Genomic DNA, 11468 nt, shown 5'->3' with positions numbered 1-11468 from the left:
CCATCTAGACCTTTCCTACTTGATGCTGTTGTGATTTCTTCAATGCTTGCTCTTAAGCCCTGGTGGTGCTCTTCTTACACAGAGATCTGAGAAGACTTTCCAAATTTCTTTATCACTTTTCCATCTCTTTCCTTTTGTGCTTAACACTTTCCCCCTGAATCTTTCTTTATCCTTGCAGTGCCATCTTGGGAGAACAGTGACCCCAGGGGATATATTAAGACAGATCAATGCTGGTTGAAAATAAGGTATGCGAGAAACAGAGTGTTGAATCCACGAATGGTAAGTAGACATCAGAGATAGGTGTCATGGAAATCCAGGTTTTTCTCAAGTTGCTGAATATGAGGTGGGCTCATTATTGCAGATACACTCATTGATATATGTCTTGCTTTTAATGAAAAGAAGATATTGAGTGAAGGCGGTGTAGATGCTAAAAAGGGAGTGAAATCATTTGGATCTGAGTATATTCCATGTCCCAAGCATGCTTAATTGCTTTGACAGTATCTTTGCATCTCTGGTTCTAGTTGTTGTGGGAGCCTATTCCTCTGAATCTGATAATATGGGGAAATGTTCCTAGTTGCATTGTTAGTCATGCTGAAATGGATTTATAGTTGGGAGGGGCTGTAACTTAATGGTACATAGGAAGCTGCCTTTTACCAAATCAGTCTCTTGTTCCATCCAGCTCAGTATTGTCTACATGGACAGGCTGTGTCTCCGCAGGGTTTCAGACCAGGTTTTTTGCTAGCCCTACTTCCAGATGCCAGGGATTAAATATGGAGTTTCTGCATACAAAACAGATCCTCTAACACTGTGTTATGGTCCATGCTTTAAACATTCTTTGCATAAGAAAAGGTTTAAGGTTCTGTCCCCCAGCATCTCAAAGTGGGGCTGGGGGAAATAAATCCTACCTGGAGCCTGGGAGTCTTTCCTTGGAGGTTGGATGGTCATCTTCCATGGATGCTTTAGCTACGATTCCGGCATTGCAGGGGGTTAGGCAAGACGACCCTTGGGATCCATTCCAACACTACAGTTCTGTGGTTCTATGCTTTAATCAGGCATTGCAGAAAAGAAAGATCCAAGGTTCTTTCCTCTGCATCTCAAGGTGGGGACAGGAAAAAAGAATCATACCTGCAACACTGGAGAGTCCCTGCCTGTCACTATTGATAACGCTGGCCTGGACGGACCAATGGTCTGGCTTGGTATGTAGTAGTTTCTATACTGCTAGGTATGCTTGTCATCTGAATGAGTACTACCCAATGTTCTGAAGAAGTGTGCATGCACACCAAAGCTTATACCAAGAACAAACTTAGTAGATCTCTAAGGTGCTACTGGACATTTATTATTATTATTTATATATATATATTGACTGTGTCAGACCAACACAGCTACCTACCTGAAGACTACGAGACTTACTTTTGCATAGAGATGGCAAAGATTGCCCAGGACCTCCATACACACTGCCCAGGCTTGTGCCCAGAGAGGTCACATCAGTGCTGCTAACGCAGTGGCTTGACTTCACCCCCAGAGGCACACTCCATTCTTTCTGGAGACAGACAGATGCTAAGCACTGTTAAGACATTCATGCATTGACTACACCTTTGCTTTTTAAATTTAAAGCACATTGTGGCAAATACAAACCGATCTGCTTGTAGACTATAGAAGAGTCAGCCTATGGAAGAACTGAATCATACAGATATCTGCACCTTTCTTTCTCTCCAAAATATCTGCAATGCACTGAGGAATGCATCTGTTTCTTGGGGTGGGGTAATAGTTTCCTTATTACTAGTTTGGCATAAAAGATTTGAATGAATATTTCTGACTGAATCTTTAATTATGTTCCATAATCATCCAATTTGTATCTTGTGAAAGTTTGAGAATCCACTGGATACTCTGGGTTCTTTTCTAATGAATCACTGAAAGATTAAACAAAGATAATTACAGTTACAGATAGGTAGCCGTGTTGGTCTGCCATAGTCAAAACAAAAAATTCCTTCCAGTAGCACCTTAAAGACCAACTAAGTTAGTTCTAGGTATGAGCTTTCGTGTGCATGCACACGAAAGCTCATACCTAGAACTAACTTAGTTGGTCTTTAAGGTGCTACTGGAAGGAATTTTTTGTTTCAAAGATAATTATTTAAACAAAAAGTACAGTGTGATAACATGTCCTGCTAATAATATTGCTTGGATATATTAAATATATGATCTCTTATGAAGATTAACAGATCTCCTTTTTTAAAAAAAGCATTTTTTTTAATTAACAAGAGGAAAACCTGGACACATCAAGAACAGAGTGTGGGAAACCAATTTTTTTTTTTTGAAAAATTGTATGCATCTTGTCTTTGTGGCTGAGTTGGTAAAATTTGGAAGATCAATAAAAATGATTTGGCAAAAAAATGCATCAATGTAATTTGTGTTGTTTTTTAATTACAGGGAGATCCCTCCTCCACAGTTCACAAATATTTTATTATCGGTGAGAAAAGAGAATTATGAATAATGAATGGATATTATAAAGGTGTACATTTGCATATATGTAACTCTCTCTCTCTCTCTCTCTCTCTCTTGATGGGTAATTTTTTTTAAAAAACCCACACACATAATTAAAGTCCTCAGGATCTTCTTACATTCCTAATATTTTATATCTAGAATGATTTAGAACTACATCAAAAAACAGAAAAATATTCAAATAATTGACAATGGTTATAATTGGAACATCACAATGTATGCTTCTAAATTATAAAGTCAATATCATATTAAAAAGTTTAAAAGATGATATGACTTAATTGAATCTTATCTAAGGTTGCAATTACTAGTGTTGTAGTAGTAGTGGTAGTAGTAATAGTAGCAGCAGTAGTAGTAGCTGACATATGAAAATATCACAATAGTTGCTTTTTCTGTATTGTCTTTGAATAGTAGAATAGGTTGATGAAAATTGTTCATGGTAACACCCACTGTATCTCTCTCCTATTCAGGTCCATCCATCTCCATGAACATCTCCTGCGTCACTGAGTTTGTCTTCCTGGGTCTCTCCAATTCCCGTTCCATCCAGATATTTCTCTTTGTCCTGGTTTTCACCTGTTACACTGTAATCCTATTCGGCAACCTCCTCATTGTGGTGACTGTACATGCGGAGCCCCGCCTCCTCCAGTCCCCCATGTACTTCTTCCTGGCTTGTTTATCCATTCTTGATATTTCCGTGGGTTCCGTCGTTGTCCCCAAGATGATAGCAGACCTGGCCAGCTCTGGCCAGACGATCTCATTTGGTGGCTGTATGACACAGATCTTCTTCCTTCACTTCTTTGGGGGCAGTGAGATGTTCCTCCTCACCCTCATGGCCTATGATCGCTATGTGGCCATCTGCCACCCACTGACATACACCACCAGAATGAACCGCCTACGTTGCACTAGGCTCCTCTTATTCTGTTTGGCTGGAGGCATAATCCACTCTGCCACCCAGTTTATCCTGGTTGTCCAACTCCCATTCTGTGGACCAAATGAACTTGACAATTTTTACTGTGATGTCCCACAGGTGGTGAGACTGGCGTGTGCCAATACCTACATCACTGAAATACTTATGGCTGCTAATAGTGGCCTCCTCTCCCTGGTTTGCTTCCTTATTTTACTACTCTCATATGGTGTCATTCTGGCCACCCTTCAAGGCCACTTCAAGGAGAGTGGATGGAAGGCTCTGTCTACCTGTAGCTCTCACTTGACAGTAGTCAGCCTCATTTTTGTGCCCTGCCTCTTTGTATATCTTGTACCCTTCTCCAGCTCCAGTGTGGACAAAATGGCTTCCTTATTCTACACCATTGTCACCCCTGCACTGAATCCTATCATATATACACTAAGAAACAGAGAAATGAAGAAGGCTATGGGGCGGTGGAAAAACACACTGCATTTTCTTCCATTCTTGTGTAAAAGTAGGTAATGTACAAGTAGTTCTTCCAAGGAGTATTTTGTCAGCTGTAAGAGTGCCTCAGACTTTTCCTGCTTTCTGAATAGCCATGTGACTGGAGTCTACTAATAGTTTTCCCTAGCCATGTTATGGGGTGAAATTTTAAAAGATGCCATCCTAGAGTTTCCTATTTGAAAGAGAAAGTAGAAGGAGGGAAGAAAGCATTCTTGAGTCAAGTGGAAGAGAGCGCATATGTCATAGCAGTTTGAATATTGTATAAGGACCTATGAGGTCTGTCTCCCTTCCATGTCCTCAAAGGGGAGCCCTGTATCTTAAGGCAAACCAGTTTTGAATCAGTAGGGACTTTCAAAAGAATTTTGTGGAGAATGGAGAGGGGACCATTGAGGAAATTGAAGTTTAAAAGTGTGTTGTGGGAGTGATACAGCTAAGGCAGAGGCTTGTAAAAACTGCAGGGGCCCCCTGACATTCCTCTGGGCAATGATTACCTTATACGGAGAGGGGAGTGTCAAGCCTTGACCGGATGAGGTAACAGGAGACTTTGAAAAACGGCCATGCGGCTGGGAGAACAAAAAAGATAATAAAAAGTTGCCGGAGGAGAAAGGCTGGAAGGAGCAGCTCTCCAGCATTATGAAAATACTCGCTGCCTCATTGTGTCTTTTTTCTATGCTGTGCTAAGCAGCACTTGACTGGCTGGCTCCAACAAGTGGTGCCCTCTCTGAGGCTCAATTAAAAGAAGAGGAAAACTTAAAAGAAAGGAGGCTGACTGAAGAAAGCAGTTGAGACGGACTTCAAAGGCTAAATAAAGGAAGCAGTGGGACGCTGACTTCAAACTTCAAAGGAAACCGTAAGAGGCTTCTCGATCATCGACTCACCCCGCCCGGAAAGGGCTACTCAGCGCTGATTGCATCTACGGATCCCTGGTGAGTCGATCCCTATTATATTAATTTTAGAAATATGGGCAATTCCCTGTCATCTCCGCAACAGAAATTTTTAAAAGACTTACAATTTCTCCTGTCCTCCAACCAATTGGAAGTTCCTGAGGGTGATTTGATACAGCTCATTCTAGCCATTGATGAACATTGTCCTTGGTTTCCAGCAGAGGACACATGGGAGCTAACACAATGGGATAAGATCGGAGCACATTTTCATGGACATCCCAGTTTTGGTGTTCAAATTTTAAATGCTTGGTGTAAAATTCGTTATGCTATGGGCTCTCTATCACCAAAAAATATCTCCATGGCTACATTGCCAAAACAACCTTCAGCTTCATTCATTCAGCATGCTGCTATGCCATGTGTTCCAGCACTTGTTTTGCCAGCAGCCCCAGACCCCAAACCTCCAGATTACAGTGCCTCACCAGAGGACCCAATCCTGCAAAAATACAGTGGTCTGGCTGGAAATGACCCTGCTCTTTCAGCGGCAGAACAAGCTACCCCCTTTCAACATGCAGTACTTGCCTGTTCCTTATCACAGGATACCATGGCATTCCCTGTTATTGTGCCCCCTGCTGGTGCTCCAGCAGGAACTCAAGCCCAGCACCAACCTTTTGACTTTAAAATCTTGAAAGAGCTTCAATTGTCAGTTAGGACAAATGGACTGCAAGCTCCATTTACACAAGCTCTTTTGGAAGCCACATCAGCCCAGCTGTTGGTTCCAGATGACATCAAGCTTTTGGCACGTACAGTTTTACCCCCATCAGCAGGTGTATTGTTTGCCCATGAATGGGAAATCACCTGTCGTGCTTATGCTCCTGCTTTACTGCAACAAGCAAGAGGGAATAATCCTAATCTTACCCTCGCAGATGTGATGGACGCTATGATGGGGCGTGGGCCCTTCGCTCAGGCCTCAGTACAAGCCACACTGTTGCAGATCTTATTGAGGGATACTGCTCTTGCTGCTCAACAAGCAATGAGAAAAATCCCGGAACCCTCCAGTATTCAGTCTAGGTGGGGTTCAATCAGACAAGAACCTAGAGAATCATATTCTTCCTTTATGGACAGGCTGCTTACAGCAGTGAGTAGACAAATTGAAAATCCTGAAGCCAAACAAATAATTATCAAACAATTGGCCTTTGAAAATGCAAATGAGGATTGTAAGGTTGCGTTGCGCCCGATAATACACAATCCTACCACAGACACAGCAGCTATGCTTCGCATTTGTCAGTCTGTAGGTACAGCCACCCACAAGGCTCATCTGCTGGTGGCAGCGTTAAATAAAAACCAGCCTGTAGCCACCGATAAAACATGCTTTCAGTGTGGCAGACCAGGACACTTTAAGGCGCAATGTAGATCCATGCAACAGCCTAGGCGTCCTTCTACCAAATGTCCAATCTGCAAAAAAGGTTTTCATTGGGCCAATCAATGCAGATCGCTTCCTCAAAACCAGCAGCAGGGTCAGTACACTGCCCAAAATCAGCAAGGACAACAGCAGGGAAACCGGCAGCCGGGCCCACCCCGGGCCCAGACAAACCAATAGGGGACCCCCCGGAATACAGAGAAACAGCACCAAGGCTCCGCCTGACCCAGGACGTGGAATTCCATTTGACTTTCTGCCCTTTAAAGACACATGTCCTCACTGAAACAGGGTTGGACGATCATGCCACTTGTCTGGTATTGCCTTTATTATCTGTGCAAACAGTAGGAATTCATGCGGTACCGATGCTAACACATGGACCATATGTGAATTTCCCTGAGATCACGCTATACGCAGATCGCCCATGCAGAATACAGTCAAATACCTCAGTGGCGAAGATTATCATTTCCCCCCCATCCGAACAACCACCCTTAATTGCAGCAGCCATGGGCATTACAGCCTCACGCCCTTCCTTGTCTCTGACAGTGGGAGGTCGACGCATTGAGGGAGTTCTGGACACAGGGGCGGATGTAACAGTTGTGGCTAAATCTGCTTGGCCATCCAGTTGGCCCACCTGTCCAGCCTCACAAGTTATTGGTGTGGGAGGTGAATCACAGGCACGGCGCAGTCTCCACCCAATACTCATTCAAAGCGATAGCGGGGTTCAGATCACCCTCTATTCGTTAATAATGGACATTCCAATCTCCTTATGGGGGCGCGATATTTTGGCTATTGCAGACACCAAATTGGAGTCAAATTTATTCTAAGGGCCGCCCCTGCACTCCCTCGCACGGCACTGCCATTACGATGGATCACTACTACCCCAATATGGGTACAACAGTGGCCTTTATCAAGAGAAAAATTAGCAGCGGCGGCCCAGCTTATTTCAGAACAATTGACCCTTGGCCACACTGAATTGTCCACATCTCCCTGGAACAGTCCAATTTTCGTTATTAAGAAAAAATCAGGAAATTGGCGTCTTTTACAGGATATGAGGAGAATTAATCAACAAATACAGCCAATGGGAACGTTACAACCTGGCATGCCAAATCCAAATATGCTCCCACGAGAATATCAGTTGGCTGTGATTGATTTAAAGGACTGTTTTTTTTCTATCCCATTGGATCCAGCAGACAGGGAACGGTTTGCTTTTACATTGCCAGTATATAACAATTCGCAGCCCCCCCCAGCGATATCAGTGGGTTGTTCTGCCACAAGGCATGTGGAACTCCCCTACACTTTGCCAACATTTTGTGGATGAAGCATTGAAACCTTTCCGCATGCGCCACCTAGAGGTCATATGTTATCATTACACAGATGACATTTTGATCGCTGCTAAGGAACTCCCGCCTGGCATTCTTCAAGAACTTTCTGCCACGTTAGCAGAAGCGGGACTCTACGTAGCACCTGAAAAAATTCAATTGACGTTGCCCGCCACCTACTTGGGACATAAAGTCTCTGCACAAGTAGCACTGCCTATTGTTCCCCAACTGACTATCCCTTCAAACATGAAGCTTGTGCAATTGCAACAACTTCTTGGGCATCTGAATTGGGCTCGCTCTTTCCTTGCATTACCTACCAGCACATTATCACCATTGTTTTCAGCGCTCGCAGGACACAAGGATCCAGCAGATGTAATCCAGGTCACTTCGGTAATGATCACTGCATTACAAACCGTTAATCAGCACCTGCGATCTATTGTCGTGGACAGGATCACAGAAGCCGCTGCACATGAGCTTCACCTGGCAGTGTTTGCTACAGCCTTATTGCCAACAGGGATCTTATATGCGCAGACGGACAAGAAGAAGACTATATGCATTATAGAATGGTTACATCTACCACATACCCCTCCAAAGAACATTTATTCAGTAATTGAATCCACTTCAGACATTGTCATAAAAGGCCGTTCTCGTGCCTTGGCCTTGAGCGGTTTTGATGTTGCATCAATCTATTTGCCTTTTTCACAGACTGAACAGCAGCATTTATTGATCACTAATGCTGCCTTGCAAATCGCTTTGGCCGATTTTATAGGTGTCATCACCTTTAACCCTCCAAAGGATGAGCGTTTGACATTTCTAACACAGGTCACCTATGTTCTGGTTACCCCCTTGTCTCTCACACCTCTCCCCTCTGCATTGACCCTTTTCACAGATGGAACAAGAACTAGGGGGGTAGTGACATGGGAGGAGGAAGGAAAATGGAAATGTTTATTTACCCCTCCACAGTCTTCTGCTCAGCGAGCTGAGCTAGCGGCTGTGATTCTTGCCTTTCAATCCTTTCCTACTCAACCTTTCAATCTTATTGTGGATACTCAGTATGTGTATCGCATTTTTGCTGTCTTACCAATATCTTATACAACTCTTTCCTTGGATTCTGACTTGCTTTCTTTGTTTCTTGCCCTGCAGGCCTTACTTCAGCACAGAGAGTTCCCTTATTATGTTGCACATCTTCGCTCCCACACGTCACACCCAGGGTATTTAGCAGAAGGCAATGCAAGGGCAGATTCAGCGTTGAGGGACATTTCTGCCTTTTCTCTCTTTTCTGACCCTGTATTATGTCATAACACCTTTCACCTCCCTGCGAAAATGTTGGCAAAGCAGTTTTCTATTCCTTTGGCCCAAGCTAGGGATATTGTGTCCCAATGTGTTTCCTGTTCTAAATCTCAGCTGGCCGTTCCTTTTGATGCTGTCAATCCTAGGGGCACGTCTGCATTGGCGTGTTGGCAGATGGATGTCACACACACACCTGTGTTGGCTCCACTCTCCGAGGTTCACCTCACGGTGGACACCCACTCTGGATTCATATGGGCTATGCCCACGAGGGGGGAAACAGCTCGTCATGTGATCCAGCACACCATTCGCTGTTTCTCAGTCATGGGTAAACCTGCGCGCATCAAAACTGATAATGGTCCAGCATATATTTCTAAAACATTTTCGGAATTTTGTATGTTGTGGAATGTGAAATTAACTCATGGTATACCCTTTAACTCCACAGGGCAAGCGATAGTGGAAAGAGCGCATGTGACGTTCAAAACACTATTGCTTAAACAGCTTGGCGGCCGAAGTATACCAACAGCAGACAACCCTTCGGCAGTCCACCAAGTTCTTTTTGTCCTTAACCATCTTTTATATCCACATAATAGGACCCATACGCCTGCGGAATTGCATTTTAGGAAGGAGGAGGCACTCCCTCGCCCCTTGGTGGTGTACCGACGCTTGCCTGATCCCGCATGGCATGGACCTGTCCCGCTGATTACGTGGGGACAAGGATACGTGGCAGTGGACGTCGAGGACAAGCCTTTGTGGGTTCCAGCTCGATGCGTGCGGCCATGGCGAGCATCTTCAACCGCAGAAGCGCCTTCCTAACCATTTGCCTTGCCATCCTTTGCTGCACCGTTATACAAGGAAGAGAAGCAGACGACCCAGTCCAGTTGAAACCACCATATTTCACCTTATCAGCTGGCAAGCCGCAGTCGTCAGAATCCTACTCTGGCTGGCAGCATCCACAGCTCAGCAACAAAGAACAGCTTTGTTGAATAAGACTTTTAGGGGAGAAAATTATCATAAGATATGGAGGAATAATATTTTTGTGCAAGATATGATTAAGTTTACTAGTTTATTGCATGCTTCTAAATGTTGGTTATGTATGCACATGCCCCCTTTTGCCAGCCATTCAGGCATAATGCTTCATGGTGTGCCTGTCAATAGATCTTTTCGATTTACAAATATTATATCCCCTAAGCATACTTTTTGGCCTCCAGTACAATTGACCCTCCATGAACCTGCCCCCATTTGTTTTCAAATTAGAGAGGGGAAAGAATCATGGGGCATATATCCAAACTGTCAATATACATTGAAATTCATGTTTAATAGCTCTTGTTCTCTTACAGGAACATACAGTGACCAATCTCAGTGCTGTAGGAGTGACACGAGTGCATGGCTAAAAACTAGGAAAGAAACCTACCATGCAAATTGGAGTCTGAATTCTTCTATCCCTGGCTTAGCAAATGCCGCAGATGAGCAATTTCATATCAGTTCCTTATTTACTGAAGCCTTTAATTGGTCCCAACAGAGTAGTAATATCAGCTATTTACTCCAAAGAGAGTTATGGTTGCTTTGTGGCGAAAAAGCATACAAAGCCATTCCTCGAAACCTCACAAGCACATGTACCTTAGGTATCGTGGTTCCGTTGTTGTATAAGGTTGATAAGTTACCATCTTCTCTTAGACTAAGAAATCGTCGGGAGGTTAATTCACCCATAAATCAATACATCGGTACCCAGATCTCTCGGGCCTTGCTGCCCTCAGTGGGTGCAGCAATGAACTATAGGGACCTCCATCAGCTAGCAAATTGGACTGAGGGATTATTCAATGATACCATAAAAGCTTTGAAGGAACTCAACCAGGAGGTGTCCGCAATGAGAGAAGTGGTTTTACAGAATCGTTATACTTTAGATGTGATTTTAGCCTCAAAAGGAGGAGTTTGTGCACTTGTTCATTCTCATTGTTGTATGTTTATTCCTGATAATAATGTCAGCATATCTGCGACGATCGACCATATGGAAACTATGGTAGCCCACAATCCGTTTGCCCCCCCTCCTTCCGTTGATACATGGGCATGGTTATATTCTTGGCTTCCGGATGGAAGTTGGCTTCAACATTTATTAATTTTAGTGATCATTATAGTAGTTATTTGCATTATTTTGTGTTGCTGTATTCAATGTATTCCTTCTTTAATCTCTATATGTACTGCATGGTTCTCCAGTCCGCGGCCCGCTTCCGGTTTCACAAGAGTCGCTTATCGCGCTCGATATAATCGTGTTGGAACGGACATTTATGACTCTGATTAATAAAATAAAGAAAGAGGGCATGTGGGAGTCATACAGCTAAGGCAGAGGCTTGTAAAAACTGCAGGGGGCCCCTGACATTCCTCTGGGCAATGATTACCTTATACGGAGAGGGGAGTGTCAAGCCTTGACCGGATGAGGTAACAGGAGACTTTGAAAAACGGCCATGCGGCTGGGAGAACAAAAGAGATAATAAAAAGTTGCCGGAGGAGAAAGGCTGGAAGGAGCAGCTCTCCAGCATTATGAAAATACTCACTGCCTCATTGTGTCTTTTTTCTATGCTATGCTAAGCACCACTTGACTGGCTGGCTCCAACATTGTGTGGCTCTGTGCGTGTCAGCATTTTCTCATGCATGTACGA

General features: G+C 43.8%; 1 protein-coding gene across 1 annotated transcript; it reads left to right on the top strand.

Moving 5' to 3' along the window:
* Positions 1 to 227: 227 nt before the first annotated feature.
* On the top strand, positions 228 to 3922 carry LOC309326880 (olfactory receptor 4Q3-like; the record flags this gene model as incomplete). The annotated part of the gene is made up of 3 exons (XM_081835912.1): positions 228 to 279; positions 1053 to 1196; positions 2967 to 3922. 3 exons carry the CDS (start codon positions 228 to 230, stop codon positions 3920 to 3922), a joined length of 1152 nt encoding a protein of 383 aa, XP_081692038.1.
* Between the last annotated feature and the right edge of the window lie 7546 nt (positions 3923 to 11468).

This window comes from Podarcis erhardii (assembly GCF_964252035.2).
Source record: "Podarcis erhardii genome assembly, chromosome: 13".
Taxonomy (NCBI): Eukaryota; Metazoa; Chordata; class Lepidosauria; order Squamata; family Lacertidae; genus Podarcis; species Podarcis erhardii.
Note: the sequence above shows the minus strand (reverse complement) of the source record. Positions and strands in the feature narration are given on the sequence as shown.